The sequence below is a fragment of the Tetrao urogallus genome, assembly GCF_951394365.1.
Source record: "Tetrao urogallus genome assembly, chromosome: 7".
NCBI classification, from domain to species: Eukaryota; Metazoa; Chordata; class Aves; order Galliformes; family Phasianidae; genus Tetrao; species Tetrao urogallus.
The window spans coordinates 31,727,072-31,746,710 of NC_136820.1; the positions used below are offsets into that span (position 1 = coordinate 31,727,072).

Here is a 19,639-nt window from a genome sequence, read left to right on the forward strand (position 1 = left end):
ATAGAAAAGCTAAAATGTGTTTGACAGTGATATATTAAATGGCTACATAAATGTGACCGTAATTAGGAAAGAATACCATTTTGTATTCTTTAAGCAGTATCCTCTAAAGCAGCACACACAGTAAATTGCTTTTACCTTTAGTCTTCGCTTCCTTACAATATGAGTAATAGGAGATGTGTTGGAATATTACAGGCACATGCAAAAGAAATGTTAAAGATATAAAACCAGAGGCACAAGCTGGAGACTTATTTGTTCCTGGCTGCTAGAGGCTTACGACTGATCTTCTTTGACTTGTCATTGTTCTTCTTCGGAGGTTCAGGGTTTGCTTGCATGTGTCTGCCATAAAGACTGCAAGGAAATGAGACAACATTTGTTATCAAACCATTAAATATAGGCTTTTGATCTGTAGCGTGTTCAATGAGACATATGGTTACTAGAAATAAAAAAAAAACAAACACGGAAGGTCATTACATTTATTTTGTCTCAATACACCGATTCTTCTGTCAGATCTCATGCTGCAGTCCATATTATCAGTTTGTTTGTGACTGACCAGAGAAACACCAGGAAGAGCAGGCCTTTGGAGCAATCAGCTCTGAATTCAGAAACTAGCAACCCTTCCTTGGCAGTTATGGAATTGAAGCACAGAGCTCTGCGACGACACATATTCAAGTCGACAATGACAAAAATTGGCTTGAACTGGAGAGATAGAGTGCCCTCTTAAAGCAAAGTGAGCATCATCCCTAACCAGAAAACTCAAGGGCTTGATAATGTGACAGAGAGCAATGGTGTCACAGCCTTCTTTGCTGCTCACACATGATTGATAGTACTGGGACAGCTACCAACACATCACTGCCACATTAGTAAGTACCACTGATTAAATGTTGACAAAGTATCCTACAATTAAGATGGCAAGCATTCAAAGCAGCACTAAATAGACTACATGGCTGAGAGGATCTTGCTAAATATCACACAGTAATTAATTTATGAGTAAACCTGATGAAACTAAATTAAAAACACACCAAAAATAAACACAGCTCAAACTTAACTTCTCTTCTTCGCACAGAGTGCTTTTTGAAGGCGCACTTTGTGGAGGTGTCTGTGTGCGCAGAAGGGAGCAGGAACAGGCTTTGTTTCTGCTCATTCAGCTGCACAAACACCCGGAACAGTGACACAAACACCGAAATCCCTCTGGAAGGTGTCCCCCTGCTAACACCTCACCTTTGTGCTGGGGGGTGTCTGCTCTGATCCCCCATTCAGATGTTGCCAATGAGGTTGGGCACTGGCTTCTACAACCTGAGAGGATTGCTGCCGCTGAAAAAGGTAAAGGTACTGGCCTCTCATATCACCCTGCTTTTGGCACTCAGCTTCTGGTGGAATTTCTCGAGAATTAGGACACGCCTGGGGCCTTTTGATGTGCCCAAGTGTGGCTCATTCAGTCCTGATGAAGCCCACTTGCAGCGCTCACACATCTGAGCACCCCTGCTGCAAACTAGGACTGGCTGCAGAGCCTTTTGCAAAGCAACGTCAGGACAGAGCCAGCTTCTCATGAATTGTTTTTTGCTTCTCCAGAAAGTGTGACCTGATAGGTAGCTCTGCAGTGGATAACGACCTGAGTGTGTATCTCAGAGATAAAGCAACTCTTTAGCTAAGTCACCTTTTGTACTTTGCAAGCTGAAATTACTTTCAGATGCAGAGGATTTGCCCTGCTTCTTACACAGGGCCTGGTGGACTACGTGGCCAACTTCACGCAAGAGATGTTGAACAAGGATTCAAAGAGACAGAGACACCCTTCATTTACCATGCTGCACAGCATGGCTCTGGTGGAGCTATTTATGGCAGGCATGGAGAGGTTGTAGCTAAGACTGCTGAAGCTGGGAGGTTAAAACCTTGCACCTGCTCTGAGCTTTATCGTGCAGCACCTGGAGGATACTTCAGCCCTGGGGTTCCTGGATTGCAAAATGGGATTAGAGCTTGCAGAGCGCTGAGGAGAGGCAGCGCTTGTTTTCACCTCCTCAGCAACTGCAGCGTACATCACGCTGCTGAGCAGACTGCTGTCAAGGCACACTGTGCCCAAAACAGCCCTGCTCAAGGAAAATACAGCTGTAAACTAAGACACTGCTTCACCTTACTGAACTGTTATGTATGCCATCACCTGCTGTCAGTGAGAAATCAGATCCCATTTCCTGAGGAACACAAAGAAAGCCCTGAACCTCCGTGATAACCACATGTTGTCTGTTAGCTAGAATACACGTATTTTCCTTTTTGTAAGATATACAGCCCCAATGGCACAAGGCTGTATTTCATCCAGTACAGCACATGTACCAATCAAATATCCGTCCTAAATACCCATCCCATTTTGCAAGACGTCAAGTGAACTGGGGGAGGGAAGACAGGGGAGGAGATGTTTTGGTATCAGGAAATACTATGGTAGAAGAGCACAGAAATATTTCAGCTGTCATTCAGAGAGGTTGTCTCCTCAGAAACCGATCCAGGGTAGAAAGAGTCCAGAGACAAGAAGCATCTTTTTCTCAACAATATGCGGCACAGCATTTGAGCCGCTGTCAGCAATAATTTCCTAACTGTGAGAAGTTAGCAACAGAGAAGTGGAAATAGATGGTGCTCCAATCTGTGAACCAAGAGTTAGTTAAACACTAAATTAACATTCAAGCTGCTTTTTGGCTCTGGAGAAATAACATTACATTGGAGTGTAATGTGAGGTTTTTCATATAATAAGAAGGTCCACACGAGGGACTTCAACAACTGAATTAATAGAGAATCCACACATCCACTGCATGCGAGCAGAACCTCCTCCCCTAGCAGACTGGAACAGAAGTCCACTGCTGCTGTTCTGCATCTTCAGTCTGCTGCTGCCCACAGGTCCTTCGTCCCATTAGTGCTAATCCAGAAAGGACCAGAAAGGCTTTAATGGTTTTTTTTTGCCCAGGTTCCACTTTTTTTTTTTTTTTTTTTTTTTTTCCCCTTGGGAAGCTTTATGTGAATTTCCCACTCAGAAACCCTTTGGGTATCCATTATGTCTCTCATTTTCTGCTTTCTCAGTGCAAATTTTCAAGCTCATGGACTGGCAGGGCTCAGATTAGCAAACCATTTCTGAAAATAAAAGGTTTGGTGGGACAGGTTCAGTCAGGTTCTGCTGACTTCATGAATGCTTTTGAAGTGGAAGAACTGACTATGGACAATTTTGAATCAACTAAGAAGTTCCAGTAAAGTCTCCTTGGGCAACATCTTTTGACTGTGAAGTGAGGCCCAGAGGCTGCTGCACGTGTTAAGTGATAAAAAACCCCAATTTTCCTGTCAGTACTTCTGGTCGCAGTTTTACTTTGGCACTTGCTCCCTATGATACTTAGCACTAGGAGTGCTCCACTGATTCCCTCTCCACCCCCATGCAAAGAGTACATTTGCAATAGTAGATCTACACGTGTTGCAGCATTTCAATGTTCTTTTTGCTTATTCTCAAGGCGTGGGCGCCCAAACTTCATCCAGGAGAGTAATTATTGGGTTTGAAATAAACAAATCAAAGACATCTACTTAGGTTTCTCTGGCAAAATTTCAAGTAAGTTTCAGCTGCATGATGCTGTCTCAGCTGAAGATAAATGCTTTACAATCTATCACAGCAGTCTGCTACGCAAAGAGCAAGGATCAGATGTATTTAGATTATATAAGCCTGCACAGACAGGGACTCTCTCTCCTGTGTTTGCACACATCAAATACAAGGAGACATATGGTGTCACAACAACATTTAAATACAATAATGACTGTGATAATGCTGCTGGGACCGAACTTGCCTTCTGTTACACTAGGGAAAAGAGAATTCTGGATTTCCAGTGAACTTCTAGTAGAATGACAGACACCACTTTTATAGCTCCTGAGGAGAAAAAAACAACAGAAAAAGCCAAAAACAAAAAGCCCTAATTTAAGTGATCCATACAGAGAAGCAACTAACCAAACTGCATGACAACCCCAAACCCTTTGGCTGTAAGAGGTGTGGAGTTCACACATTGCTCCTTCATGATTTTGTTACCTCCTGGAAGGGAACAGACACAGAAACCACAGCGTATATAAGTCACCGCCTGTCAGCCAAACTGTAACAGTGAATAATGCTGCTCTGCCGTTGCCACGGAGTCAAACACGGGCTGAGACACTTGCACACTGCCCTTGGCTCAGGTCAGCCCAAAACATGCCTGCTGACAGCCCTGCAACCTGGCTGATGGGCAGCAAGCTGCTGAGAGCCGGCACCTTGATGCAGCTCTTTGCGTGGTGAGACCCTCAACATTGGCAGATGGGCTCAATAAACAGAGAGCAATGCTGAGGCTGACTGACTGTGCCTACTGTTTTAAGGCAGATTGGTGAGGTAAAGGCTGTCAATACCTACATGGCACCTTCATACTTGGTATTTTGGAACACCATTGGTTGCTGAGGCTGGTACAGCTCCAGGAAGTGCACTGTGTACACCTCTCTACCCAAAGCCTGGGCTGATGAGTAAAATGTGGAGTGCAAACAAACGCTTGAGGTATTTGCAGTTTGCAGCAGCAGTCGGGAGCCAGTCAGCATAACCACAGCTTGCAAACTACTGAACCATTGTACAATTAGCAGCTACAGCTGCATTGCATGTAGTCTTCTCGTTGTGTTGAAGTGAAAGGGGAGATTAAATGCAAGTCAGAAAATGATGGAAATCCCCATATAGAGATTTCTGGTTGCTTTTTTTCCTTGTACCACATTTTTCAAAGCAAACTTCTCTCATGAACATAAATGTTTCTTTGTATGCAAATATAAACAAAATCTCCCTGCATTCTCTGTCTGCCCCACTAACAAATGCAAGCACTAAGGCTGCTGCTGCAAAACTAACAATATCAAGTGGGAAAGACACTCATTAAACTTCATCATTCTGTCTACTTTAATGATGCTTTTACTTAATAAAAATTCCCTGAGCAGTTGCAAGGATATTAGGCAAGGTCTTTGGTTATGTATCAGGGGTCTAAGCTGTCACTAGCAAGCATGCAGTTCAGGAGGGGCATTCCCAAGGGGAAAGAGTGAATACAGCTTTCTTGTAATAAATTTAGAGAGAATCAATAACCACAGCCTGCCACATTACTTAAGCACTTAGGAAAGTAGGTGATCCTTCTAAATTAAACTACAAATTGCTAAATGTTGCAATTTAGAGTATAAGCTCAGACATGGAGCCTTGCAGCGCGAAAGCATGCAGCCTTGCCACCAAATCTCTGAATTTAAAAATCACAAAGTTCCAATGTTGTCATTTTCAAAAACCCTCTTCAACACAATTTTCTCCAGTATTTCTCCCTTGTACAAGACAACAAACACTAGCTGAAGGCTGCATACTCCCAGAGATTAGTGAACTAGTGTGGATGAGCAAACTAGTGTAAAGTGTTGGAGGCACACATTGCTTTTCTTGAGTTTAAGCAGTTTGAAATAGGATCACAAGGCTCGCCATAAAAATACATTGCTCGTTCTGCCTGTAGGAGAGCTACAGGGTGAGTATGAAGAATAAAAAGGGCAGGTACACGTAGATAAGATGTTGGAGGAATACTATCTTCACATACATACTGCAAGCTGAGAAATATAAATAAAAGATCCCAGTGTTGCTCAATTTTAGAAAATTGGGTATTTTTTCAATCTTGGTTATTTACGGTGAGCTCAGCAGGATGGATCCCAAGCTCACCTGCTGAACAAGGAGAGGGAAAAGGCTACACGAGCCATGGCATCACAAAAGACTAAAATCTGAATGTACTGCAAGACTGAGACACTTAGTTGCTTAGCCTGCATTAGTTTCAACTCTCCAGCACTTTCTGCAAGAGGCCTTTGCCCAGGCAGTCTTTGCACAGCTTGCTGCCCCCATGGTGTGCTCCCCCTGCGACTGAGCCTGGCCTTCTCTCTGTCAGGAGCTGCTAACATATCACCTCCTCAAAAGCATCTTTTCCCAGGGTGGAGACAGATGCAGGAGTTTAATGTGCCAATGATGTACCCATGAAATGTGGCACTGATGTACCCATGAGGGGAAATAGGTTTGTGTGTGTGTGAAAATTACTTTGCAAGTATTGTATAATTTTGGTAGCTTACCACTGACTTATTTTTTTCTGTAATGTAAGTCAAACAATTTAAAGTAAGAGAAATACTTCATGGGTAAGTGAAACAAATATCCGGTTACCTTGAACACTTGGACTGCAAGCTGCTGTTTTAGGATTCTTCATAAAGAAGCACAGACAAGAGTGACTTGTTTTATTCAGCTAATTTTTTACCCCTTGTTTGCAAGTGCTTTGAGAGCAGATGGCAGCAGTGTCAGAGATGTTCATCATCTGAAGCTTTCTGTGAGTTCCTTCAAAACAAAAATCAGATTTGGCCTGTCATCTGTTTGTGTGCCAGCTCACTCTTCGTGCCCAGACACTCTGGTGGCACTCACTGTGAGCGGGGCAGGCACTGGTGCTTCTCCTTGCCTGCTGCTGGCTCAGAGTACCTGGGCCATTCAGCCTCAACACGCTGTACGGCTGCTCCAGCATTGCCAGGTCTGTGATGCTTTGCCTTCCTCTGCTCCCCGCTCTCACTCCCTAGTATTTTAAACTGGCTCAAACCTCCAGAGCCCCAAGTAATCTTTATAACCCAAAGCCTTTGAAAAGGTTACCCTGGCATCACCTTTCCCTGCACCCCCAAATCCTGCACGGTGCCTTTCAACGAGACTTTCTGCATCAGCAGACAGAGCTGGGGATCCCAGTGCTCTCAGATCTTCCTCAGCTGCAATCACCACAGAAATCTCACAGTGTACCTGGCTACCTCTCCACGGGTTGGGCTGTTCTGTCCCACCAGGCAGTGCCAGCTCTTCAGGGAAGAGCACAGTGTTGTTCATGATACTGCCAGGCCGCAGTTTGGCCTGGGCCACACAGGTGAAGAAAGGAACATGATGAGAGGAAGCAGCCTGTGCTCACTGGGGGCATATCTCACCCAGTATATGAATCACGGCATTAGGACACAGGCTGAAACACAAGCCCTGCTGAAACAGCCCACTTCAGTTCTCGTTTCTAGTGAGTTTCATTTCTAAGAGCACGATTCAGAAAGAAGAGATCAGGATGGGTGCAGAGCTGGCTGTCCAAGCTCATGGGACACTCAATGGAAATTTTGCTGACAAAACCAGCAGAGCCAAGAGTTTTCCAGCTTACCAAATGTCAAGGGCTGCTGCAAGACGCTCAGTTGCTATCTGCTGCTACAGATTTCCACTGACTAGGATGGACAGTAGGCAGCTAGCTGACACACACACGCTCACATTTAGGTATTTTAAAATGTTAGATGAAGTCTGCCCAGAGAAACCATTCCTCTGCTCCCACTTTGCATGCAAGCTGTTAGCTGCATTACTTTACAGACTCAGCTGAGTCATACAGCTCAACATTGACTTATTGTGAATTCCTGCCTAAAAAAACACTCCAAAGCTCAATAAGCAAAGTACTCCACCAGAACTCTCCTGTGGCTCACTGTCTTAATGACCCTAGAACGTGCACCCTCGAGACAAGCCCATCCATCCCATGTCTCCCACCAGCCAGACCTGACATCTTTGCACTTCACAATTGAATCCCACAGCACAACCTTCTGCCAGATCCCTCAGTCCCCATCTCTCCACTTTATAACTGCTGTGCCATTTACCTTCAGAAGAGAATCGGTCTCTACTTGCCATGTTTCTGATGCTATTTACCTACAGGTTACTGACAGAGATGGAGCCCTGACTACCTGGACCTCTGGCTTAGCTCAGAAGCTTAGCTCCATGTTGCCCCTCACAACAACACCATCAGTTCTGCCGTGACTTTGCAGCAGCCCAAACTGCAATTGTGAAGGGAACATGATCCAGAAAATACATTAGAGAGATATTTCAGAGATGTGTACGTGCAGGGAGATCTGAGCTGAAGTAACAGACATCTGCTTTCCTATAGGGCTAGCTGTTGCAAAATGATCTTAATTCTGCCAGACACGTGAGCTCTTAAAATGGTGAATCTCTACTTCTTTGAACTCTTGCACATTAAGAAGAATTTTATTTTTCCCCAAAAGGAATTCCAAGTAGCTGTTAGGCATCTCTTTAATTAATATATAGTAAAAAAAAAAAAAGCATTTCCTTATCCACTCTGAGGCCAGCAGCCTTTTGAAACAAGTACTTTAAATGAGAGGCGTGTTACAGGAGCACAGCTGGAAGCTCACAGAAACCTCACTCACAAGAAATGTCTTTTTTAAAGGAAAATGTATAGGCCAAGATTTGCAAAATTGGATAATGATCCTGTGCATACAACATTAAAGACCTTATACAAAATCTGGCTCTTGGCAGAATGGTTTTTGAAAGCACATGGATCACTGGCATCTGTCTTCTGAAAATCGAACCAACCCAACACACAACAAACTGAGCAACAAACACCTCTGCACTGCACAAAGGCAGAGCGATATACCTAGGGGTCCTACATGGAAATGTCATACATGCAAAGGAGAGGACATGCTTATGTGTGTATCTTCAAAAAATGAGATAAAGAGAAACACAAAGATTTCATTTAGAGACTCTATTGAGTTTATAAAATAACCCCCATCTAGCCCCAACAGAATGAGATGGCAGCTTGAGGGAACCAAGGAGAAAATGATTCATTTCTGCACCTGGACATGGTCCTATCAGACTCATTTACACAGAATTTCTCCCCAGGGATTCACATCTTTAAACAGATCTGGGAGGGCTGATCTCCCTTCTCACAGTCCTTTTCAAATGGATGAGAGAGCAGCTCAGCTTGCATGCACAGACCAGTCCATGGACCAATTCCAGGCATGAGAAACTGCACAGGTCAGAACCCCAAGTCCTATGGCTAAGAATTTCCACAGGCTTCAATGGAGAATTTTCCCCACCTATTTATGACCAGAAAAAAAAAAAAAAAAAACCAACACATTTTAGTGCTAGATAAAGGTATCGACTGCAAACTCTGAGAGCTGAGGCACACATTGGAACAAACAACATCCTCCATCTAATGAATGAAAAGGAATTAAGGGTTGCAAAATCTGTGTGACCAGGATCAGCCTCTTTGGCAAAAAAATGCAACAAGAAGGAAGAAGACTATTTAAGTGAGAAAGAAGCATGTAGCACTTACCAAAGTCATCTGTAGCATCACAACCCTTGTCTTTATGTAACATCATGAGCATGTAATTAGATAAATCAACAGTTTTCTCCATTTCACCAAACGATGTTATTGGGTCTATATTCAAGGTCACCTGCCTGCTTGCTAATCAACCCAGTGAGGCAGTGAACATGGTGCAGGAAACATACTGGCTTGCAGCAGTCACCTTCCTTGAGCCAACTGAACACAGTCTCCCTCACTTTTCTGTTACTTTAAAGTCGCTGTTTACATGGCATTCTTTGGGCTTAAACAAATCAGTGCTCATTTTCCTTTTTGAATGCTACACTAAGGGGATTGCTGCTCAGTTAAATCTCCTTGTATAATCTTTATTATTGATTTACTATATATATTTTGGTGTGCATCTAATTAACATTAAAGAAAAGGAAAATGGAGGGTAAAAATAGTTACGCGCAAACCAAGGAACTGAAGTTACTCTGTGTCTGGCCGGTATGTATTATTTTTTTTCTTAGTAACTAGATGTAGAGAACAGGAACTCTGGGGAAATACTGATACGTGGTCTTTTTCTTTTTCTTTCTTTTTTAAGCAAATATTGAAGTTCCTGAGTTAATTTGAGCCTGCTCAGCAGCACACCAAGGATGGCTGATTTCATTGGCAGAAGCAGGGAGAAGATTAAGGAGACCACAACTCTTCATACATAGGGTTTATACTGCTGTCCTGCTCTGCTGGATTGGCTCATGCATCCACTTTCATCACCTCTTCTAGCTGCAGGGCCAGCTGCCTCATTACTACTCAAAATAGACTAAAAGTCTGAACAGTGATGAACTGCACCAATCTAATCCACATGAACCACCACTCCTGAGGGCCTCAAAGGGAAAGGATTAGGCCCTGGTCCTATTTCACAACCCACTTGGGTGATTCAATACAAGAAACTCAAGCTCCAGGGAACCACGGATTATGGGATGCTCAGAGGGAGTCTGGGGGATTGAGCAGAAGTATTTAAGGGTAATATGGGACTCATGAGATGTTTAAGAGAAGGGCCAAGAGGGCGGAAAGCAGGAATCAAGGGAGACGGTAGAGAGCAAGTGCAGGGAAATGAAGAGGGTTCCAGGTGGGGAATAAATGAGGCCAGTCATGCATGAGCAGGAGGCTGGTCAGCACACTTGCTGAGCCAAACTCTGTGCCAAACCACCTCCATTTTGCCCTATCTAAACTCTATTTTCTGTTCTCGAGAGTGTGCATGCATGATCCATCAGCAAACCCCAGGCTTGACTAGCCTGTCTCTAAGTTGAGTCCAGTGCTAAATACTGGAGAGACAAAGGGTCTGGGATGTGCTTCCAGAGAGACTGAGGGGCTGGATGTTGGAGGCAGTGGGTCTGGAGACTTGATAATCTCACAGACCAAGATTTACGGAGGCAGATACTGAAGAGATCCGGAAATAGGGTGTTCTTGAGTATTTATTCCTGTGTCAGGCTATTGCTTGCCATTTCTGAGTTTGTGTGGGTGTCTGTTTGTGGTTGGCCATGTCTATACACTATCTGTGTATATAAATACTCCAAATTTGAGGTTAGTCTTGTTACTGTCAGGACAAGAGAAGATGGAAGAGAAGCAGCTGCTCATTGCTACTGATACAGGAAACCCCTGGCTCCTCCAGTCCACTGGGTTGAGCTGTTAAAAAGCACTACAAGAAAAAAGATGAAGAAATGGGAAAACTCACTTTTTTTTTAAAGACCATTATAAAGGGAAAAGAGTAAAGTGTGGAACTATGAAAGACCATTATATTACCACATCTGAAGTACTGCACATCACAGCAATTCAATTACACTCAGTCATCTCAGCTGGCTTTATTCAACTCATGTTGAATATACCTTCCAGGAAGGCTGTTCCAGGGGAAACAGCCTTCTTAGATTCAGTTTTTGAAAATATGAACCAGGCCATCATGGATTTAATTTTACCACCTTCCTTGTGAAATCTATTTCCAAAATACAGACCTTCACAAGCCCCTGGCCCACACTGGCACAAACACTCAAATGGCAGTGACCTTCCAGATGCTCTGACAAGTGCTCAGACAGGTCCACGAACACACAAAGGAGCAAGAGGATTCAAAGCCAATTTAAACATAGTTTTTGCTACTCATGTTAAAATGCTGGAAAGCCAGAGATCACACGCTTCCATTATGGAAGCAAAAATTACAAATATGTTGGCTTCCCAGTTAAATACTTCTACTGCAGAAGACCAAAGATGATCATACAGATATCCCAGAATAAAGTGATAGAGAACATTCAATTAATTTTCCAGCCAATTTTGAACGAAGTGTCACACCATTAGTATCTGGCAATCAATGACTACATCTTATGCAACTCTATCGTGTTTTTCCATGGCGATAATTGTGCAGACAAAGCTACTCTAGAATCTTTTCAGGTGGGACCTATGCTATGTGGCAGCCAATAATGTTGATGGTAACACTGCAATGAAAATGTCGCTTAGTGTAATGAGCAGAGATCATAAGTTAAGCCCCCAGCTGCCTTTCTATTGTTTTTCATTACAGTCTTTCTGGGTATGTTATGTTTCAAAAGTACTCAGGGAATTACACCTAACTAGGTGCACTAGTCAGCTCTTTATTACTCAGGCCATATGGAAACTGAGCCATCAGCAAACAGAACCACAAGAGGTACACAAGACTCTAACATTTGCTTTGAATATTTATCTTTTTTTTTTTTTTTAATCTTGTCCTCTTTCTTAAAGATCTCTTCCGTGAAACAGACTTATCTGCAGTTGGAGGGAGTTCTGAAACAACAGGGAAAACAAGTAATATGTTTTCATGCCACCAACACCTTGAGAGAAGGACTGGGCTTCCTGGAAACCTACTGAAACCAACTTGGTTACCAGAAACTGAGTGTTATAAACTCCTCTTTTTCTGATGGCAATATTTTTCATTTATTTGTTCTCCACAGTGCTGGATGAGCTGGGTGAGACATGATATGAATTCTTATCCCTGCTCCACTTCAGGCTTTTCCAGTGGCTTCCTTCCCCCTTGCAAAGTAAGAAGTTGGCCATGCCTTTGGAAAGAAACAGTTACATCTTTTTGGAAATAAAAGCAATGGACATAAAAGAGTAAGTTCTGATGCCGTTAAGCGTATCGGTTTTCTGAGCTGCCTTCAGGCTGTTTCAAGACCCACAGAGAGAAGCCTTCTGAAAGGAGTCCTTCTTCCTTGATGCCCACTTCAGTGAAATGGCAACATTTCACTTGATTTTGGTCACAAGAAAAACAGTATAAATTTTGCTTCTGATGTCAGTGGGTGCAAGGTTTGGCCCTTAGTGCCATGTTAATATGTGCATGACAACTGAAAATCCAGTAGTGCACACTGCATGGGACAGGATTTCTGTGAGACAGCCTCATCGCAGTCTTCTTCAGAATCACCTACATTTCCTATTTCAACACTCTGCCGAGCTTAGAGAATGTAAAGATCTTCTGGTTAGCAATTATGATAGAGATTTCATAATGATCTGTATTGTAATTACTGCTAGCAACTTGGAAAATCTTGGAAACTGTGCCAAACTCTTATTTGTGATGCTAGTCAAACAGCCCATTCTTGATCATTTAAATAATCTACAATTATTGTGAAGTTTTTCAATGCAAGCAAATAGGCATAGAGCAGCTGCGGTACTGCTCACAAACCCCAGACTTCACAGCAATACCTGAAGAACATCTGCGATGGCTATGAACACTGGAATGAAAACTTATTTTCATCAAGTGTTTGTAATAGCTAGGGGCAATGAGTCACTCTGTAAATTCCTTAATGCATGCAATAACCAAAATAGTTTCTCTTACAAGGAAGGTAGGTTTATGCATACCAGTATGATGTAGTTTTGCTGAACACTTTTTGCTGTAGGTAGGCAGCACACATACTAAATTGTTGGTGCTTACACATGGTCATGAGTTAAAGAAATAAATATGGAACTTAAAAAAGGCCAGGAGCTACTTTGCTTGGTCATCAGATATTTGCAAAAGGCGCCCACAGGAGACTTGAATGCAAAATAAAGCAAGGGTTCCATCTGCTTCTGGGCAAGAGAAAAAGGAAAATGGTGCTGAAACTTTGTACTATTACTCAGAGGATGGTGAGGCACTGGCACAGCTGCCCAGATTGCCATGGATACCCCATCCCTGGAGATGCACAAGGTAGAGATGGATGGGGCCCTGGGTAGCCTAATCTGGTGGGCGGCAGGCTGGCTGACAACGGTGGGTTGGAACTGGATGATCTCTAAAGTCCCTTCCAACTCAAGCCATTCTACGATTCTATGAATGCATGTGCTACAGCAACAATGAAGGCAGAAAAAGTGCAACAACAGAAAGCAGTCACTAAGCTGCTGTCTTGAGTGACAAACTGCAGGACACCTACTCTGCATCTTCTTTGAGCCGTACTGGAAAGTGCACTGCAGAAAGATAAGATGTGATCCTTTGACTGACTACTGTCCTTACCTCTTAGTTTCTTAACATTCATGCTACTATCATGGTTGCAAAATCCCATCCCAAACATGTAAGGTAGCAAACAGGTGCTCCCTTACTTGGGAAAACATCCTGGCATGTGGTATGGAGCAGATTTATAAGAAATGCCAATGCAGAAATTGGAAAAGCAAAACAGAAAAAAGATTTGTCAACATCTCTCTGTCACTGAGAAAGTACTTCATTAGTTTGTCAATTGCACAGTGTCTAGAAGATGCATTTATTGACAACTCACTGCCAATCGATTCAACATCTATATAAAGCTCATCTTTTGCAATGAGCACGCTGACTGACATGCTTGTGAGATCTACAGAGAACTAATAGCTTTAGTAAGCCTCAAATTGCTCCTATTCCTAAACAAAATGAAATCAGAAGTGGTGAAACCCCACCAACATCTCAGCAGCTATACCATATCACTGCTTACAGCACAATATTTTAAAGTAAGATTCATTTTTGATACAATTCATAGGTGGATTATGAATCTATGGTGGATAAATGTCCTTATATAAAATACTGTTTCCACTTCTGTAACTGTTCATGCTTACTGGATTACTTATGAAATAGAGCTGGCATTTTCTGCTCCCCCCATGCGGTAAGAAAGTGCTCAGGATAAGAAACACTGTGCACCAACCAATAGCTTGGCATGGCCAGTCCCCCAGTCTTTGACCAGGTTATGGCAATGCTGCAAATGGCTAATTGATCCTGCAGTGGCTGTGATGACTGACAGCCACTTCACACAGCCAGCAGCCTTCCATCAGCACACACTCTCCTAACCTTTACTTGCTCTGCTTTGTCTACCTGTTTTATCACTTCATGATAAGGCAGCATCAAAGGCAGCAGGAATAACCTATTCTGGCATCTCCATCTGGCACTATATATCAGAATTGTGCTGCTCTGGTGGATTAGTTTCAGATCCCTGTTGGCAGATCAAAGGCAGCAATAATAACCACAAATCAATTCCTCTTTATGGCCTAAAACATCTTCTCTCTTATATGGGATGCCTAATTTCTTTACCACTCTAGAGCCCTTATAAATACTAACTTTGCCTAGACACAACAGTTCTGTGCAGTTCTTCAGGCACTAGAGAATTTGGCATCAGTGCTTTTGGAAGCTTTCACCTGTTCACTGACAAACAAAATGAGCATCATCAGTATCTAGAGGCTCATCGAGATTGAACACTTCAGTCTCTGAGAGTCACAGAGCTGTTTGGTGCCAAAGAGAGGGCATATAAAAAGATGGCTTGCTTCCTTCAGTCTCATCTTGTGTAATTTATTGCCCAGTACCCACTTCTGAGATACTGCTGTACTCTCACCGAAGCACCTGGCTGCTGTCAGCTTGTTGCTCAGCACTCTAGCTGACCACAGGATGCTTCCAGAGCACGCTCCCCTGCTGAGCCACCAAACTGTGGCTCCTAATGGTGTTGCCAGACAATTTACCCACTTGATCAGCCCCTACACTAGGAAATAGGTTCCTCAAGAAAGGGGATTCATGAGGTTCATGATCTACATAGCTGCTGCAATATATGGTGGACACATCTGATTTCTTTTCAATTTCTGTGCTTGCATTCCTGAGAATGCACTTGAATTCTGGGTGTTCATGTGTTGGGCTTCAGTTAAGGATGCTGAGGGTTAAAATATAACACACTGGATATGATTTAGCTCTCTGCCTGGCTATGCTTTACTGTCAAAATGAGATTTTTGTTGCAACAAAAGCAGCTTTCGGTTGTTCCCTCTCTGTAACATCTTCACAGTGACAAAGACAAAGCTGTATTTACCATGATGTGGTCAGGCAGCTCCCTCAGACTGAACTCACACAAAGATACCGTGGCAAAAAGTAGCTGTACCTTGGATTTGACAGCACAGCAGCTATTATGCTGTGAGAGATATGCCTGCATGGGCAGTGAAGATAAACTCTTGCCTTTATCTTTCTTTACATCTTCCAGGCTGATACCTTGCAGTTTGAACTATGTCTCGAAAGTGACCGCAATATCACCTGAAGATATCAGCAGTTCAACACTCCTACATTTTTCCTAAAATGAAACATGGAGAGAGGCAGTGAAAATCATAGCTGCTTAAAGATCAATGGAAATTGTCAAGAAAAATAAATCAATTAAAGCAAACAGTCAGAAATCCTTTGGTGCTAAAGCAGTCTGCAAAGTCCAGAAAGACCTACTATTTCAGGGCTCATACACAGGGCCTCAAAGATCATTTCATCCTAGAATTCTAGAATACAAATGTAAAGGAGCTTGATATTAACTTTTTAAATTACTCAGTTATTAAGATACAGTTCCACTTGATTGACTGTTTATTGCTGACTTTTTTTTTTTTACTATACACAAAAAACTAGAACATTGTCTCAACATATGGAAAATGTGGATAGTACATATTGCTCATAGCTGCACATAATTTTAAGAACTGTAACTGTACTATTTCTAGATAATTTTAAAACTATGACAAAGATGCATGCTATTGAAGAAAAATGGCAAGGCTATAAAAAGTAACATGGTTTTGAGTCAATAACGTACAGAGAGTATCATTTTTTCCTTAGAGTATGATTCTTTTTTACATGCTAGGATAACTAGGAAGTCAGAAATATTAAGCAAAGATCGAGAAAAAAAGACTATCCTCTTCCTCCCCCTCCCATACTGAGCTTAGGAAAGATCCTAAAAGGAAAAAAATTAAAAGAGGCAGTTTCTAAGACAGTTCAATAAACCCTGGGGAAGGCCTAAGTGTCAAATTTGCCTTCCTGGTAGCACCTAAAGCACCGCTACTAAAGCAATACAATAAAGTTTATGAACTTGTCTTTACTGCTACGTAATTTATCTTTGAGAAATGGTTCTGTGGCAAACAACAGCTCTCTATGAATCTCTCTGGGATTTCAGTGGGCTGCAGTTTTTATCACAGCAAGTAAACTGGATCAAGATTGAATACCAAGCTGAAATATGTATCACATCTTTTTTTTTTTTAATTTAATGTAAGATACTTAATTCAGAAGTTAGACACTACTATACTCAAGTAAGTGTTTTCTTACGACCTATCCCAACCTTCCAGCTAAAGCCTTTTTGGAACACTTCACTGAAAATCAGAAGAAACAGTTCAGAATCATTGATATTTTTCTATTTAAGAAAGTTCCCACTTTCTTATTTTTTTATTACTTCTCCATATTAAATCAAAACAAAAGAAGCCACTGCAATTTGAAAATAAACTTACCAAAAACCTAACCACCGCAAGCAAAGGTACGCTGACTTCACTTCTTTACTTGGTCTAATGACTGTAGTATAGTTTGCTCAGACCTTTCCTTCAGATCAACAAATTGACATGGTATGAATCAAAAGGTGTAGTTACACAGAGGAACATGCATGCATGTTGTATAGTAAACTCTCCATTACCGCTCAAAGCCCAGGAATACATGCAAAGCTGACAAAAAGAACGGTGAGGAATCAGTGTGATGGAAGAGAGCCACATTACAGAAAAATGGTCAGCTTGGGTTTCTTGCCAAAGAGATGTTAGAGCACTGTGTGTAACAGCTGTGAAAGAAAACCCCAGTGCATCCTGGAAAAAAAACAACAACAACATTGTGCAGAGGGACTGACAGCCTAAGAGCACAGGAAGGTTAGTTTTCATCCCTGGATGTTGTGATCCTTGGCCAAGTGGCATTTCTCAGTGTTCGTTTATAACAAGATAATTTCAGAATGCTGGATTATTTGATGAATTCCCACATTTTAGGGAATGTCCTAGGCAATTGGCAATGTCATATTGATTTTGGTGAAAACAAGAAAATGAAAAGGGAAAGGTATATATACACAGAGCCCGTGAGTTTGTGACCTCTTGCATTTAGTTATGCAGCTGCCTCAGACATCCGAGTCTGTCGGTAATGGTTTATAGATCAAATAGCCAGGGGATGGCTGCCATCCTTCTTACCAGCATTAACAATCCCCTTCTTCCCTCCCGTATCCTTGCAGCTCTTGCTTCCAGTACACTTTAGAAATGCACATACTTGGAACAAATTGCCTCAGGGAGAGGCAGAAAGTAAGAGCTAGGCAGAGGATGGAAGAGAGGAAGGAGGAGCAATGAGGACAAAAGAAGAGTGAAGGGACACACGCATTTTCATGCAAAGAAAAGCAGTTGACCTTGGCATAGGAAAAAGAGGACGACGGTGGCATACTGCAAGAAACATACACACATTTCTTACCTTGGTGAAGAAAAGAAGCATGGAGTGAGTGAAAGAACAGACGAGAGTTCAGATCATATTAATTCAGGGAGCCCTTATAGTGCAGGACAGAAAAACACGGGGGCCCTTGAATGGCAAGAGGAACAAATCCCCCAGACACTGCGGAAGTTCTCCTTACTCTATGGTTTTCAGTACCGTTACTTCAAGACCAAGAACATCCAGTATGAGCACAGACTTCAGGAGACCCTTTCCTGTTTAAACATACATGGTGCTTGTCACTTTTACACATTATGTGACATTAGGTCACATTAGCACCATTAATGAAAAAATAAATGTTGCAAAAGGAAAGTACTAGCGTAGTCCATGCCAAGGACATTAATTTAAAAAATGCTTTTTACGTTGTATCAGAACAGCCATATATCTTGGTCTCGAGCAGTTCCTAGCCCTGTCCTGATTCCGATTCCACATTATAGAGACAAACTCTGTCCTGACTCTCCTTCCATGATTAATTGACTTGACATCTTTAGAGCTGGACTGGACCCACTTGATGGGCTTCACGTATTAAGTAAAAAAAATAATTCTTATTAAAGCAAAATGAGCTTTTTGGTGCAAATCATGGATAGTAGCTTCAATCTGAACTATAGACACAAGACAGAAAGAAGTCAGACCACAGTTATTCCTCACAGTTTCCCTGGCATTTTCAGAATAGGAGAGGAAACAAGCAAATGCCCTGCCAGGAGAGGTGCCAAGGGACACTGTGGGAATGACCTGCACAGGCAAACACACTGTGGGTCATTTCCAGGCAAGGGCACTTCTCCATTCCCCTGAGCGACGATGCCTATCCCTCATGGCATGCATTGCACTACACAAGGCGCCGCCTGCCTGGAAGGACTCTTGCACAGACATCAGATGCTAACTGAGCATTACTGAAGTCTGAGCTGATATTCTCTTCAAAATTCCTCCGTTCTCCACTTTCTTGGTCACTATGGCAACAACCACCATCCTGCGAACAGCACCTTCCAACTTCTCGTGCACTTATTAATCTCAGCCATTTTCAGAATTGCCTCTTTTTCCTGTACAACGTTTCTAAAAACGGAGTTTTACTCCATGCTGATGTCACCAAAGCTGTGGCACGGTTCCTCCACCTCGTGCTGCAAACCCACGGCTGCCCCCAGTGCGGTTCCACGCATGGCTATGGAAAAGAGACAAAATCACAAACAAACACAGAGCACATTTTGTAGGTAATTCCAAGTAGACCAGACACAGACAATGCCCTTTGCTGGAAAATGCTGGTTCCTGTGACCAGCTTTCCCTTTTAAAAGCTGTCCCTACCAAGTAAAGATGCTGAACATCAGCTGCAGACAGTCAAAATAAAGGCAGCAAGACAAGGACAAAATAGCAAGGCTTTACTCCGAGCTTGATCTTTTCCAAAAAACACCTCCCTTACTTTCTGTTCTGTTTAACTGAGCCACAACTATAGCTTATTATTTCTTACATTATATCCATTCTGTACTTACATTAATCCTGGCCTGGGAGAGACACAAGATATCATTTAACTTGACTCTCTTCTTTACTATATTCTTCAGATATTATTTCAGTGAAAGAACTGGTAATTTTAGATCAGATATTCTCACACCCTTTCTCAATGATTTCTTTGGAAATTATTTTTAGTAAGGAGGAGAGCACGGCTGTGAGTGCACTGTTTAATTCGGGCAGAACAAAGAAGCAGAGGCCATGGGCTCACAGCTCCACGATAAAATAACGAAATAAAACCATACATTTGAAGGCAAAAAGATACTTTTTTAAAGGAGTCCATTAATTTCTGCAAACATTAGTTTAATAGCACTTA

General features: G+C 42.3%; 1 protein-coding gene across 1 annotated transcript in view; it reads right to left on the reverse strand.

The window, feature by feature from the left end:
- Positions 1-245: 245 nt before the first annotated feature.
- The window catches only part of RSU1 (Ras suppressor protein 1), a gene marked incomplete at both ends in the record, with an annotated part of 98,265 nt that continues 78,871 nt past the window's right edge, over positions 246-19,639 (reverse strand). Inside the window, one exon of the mRNA XM_079538725.1 lies at positions 246-348. Coding sequence (XP_079394851.1) covers positions 246-348 — 103 coding nt within the window. The remainder of the gene's footprint in view (positions 349-19,639) is intronic.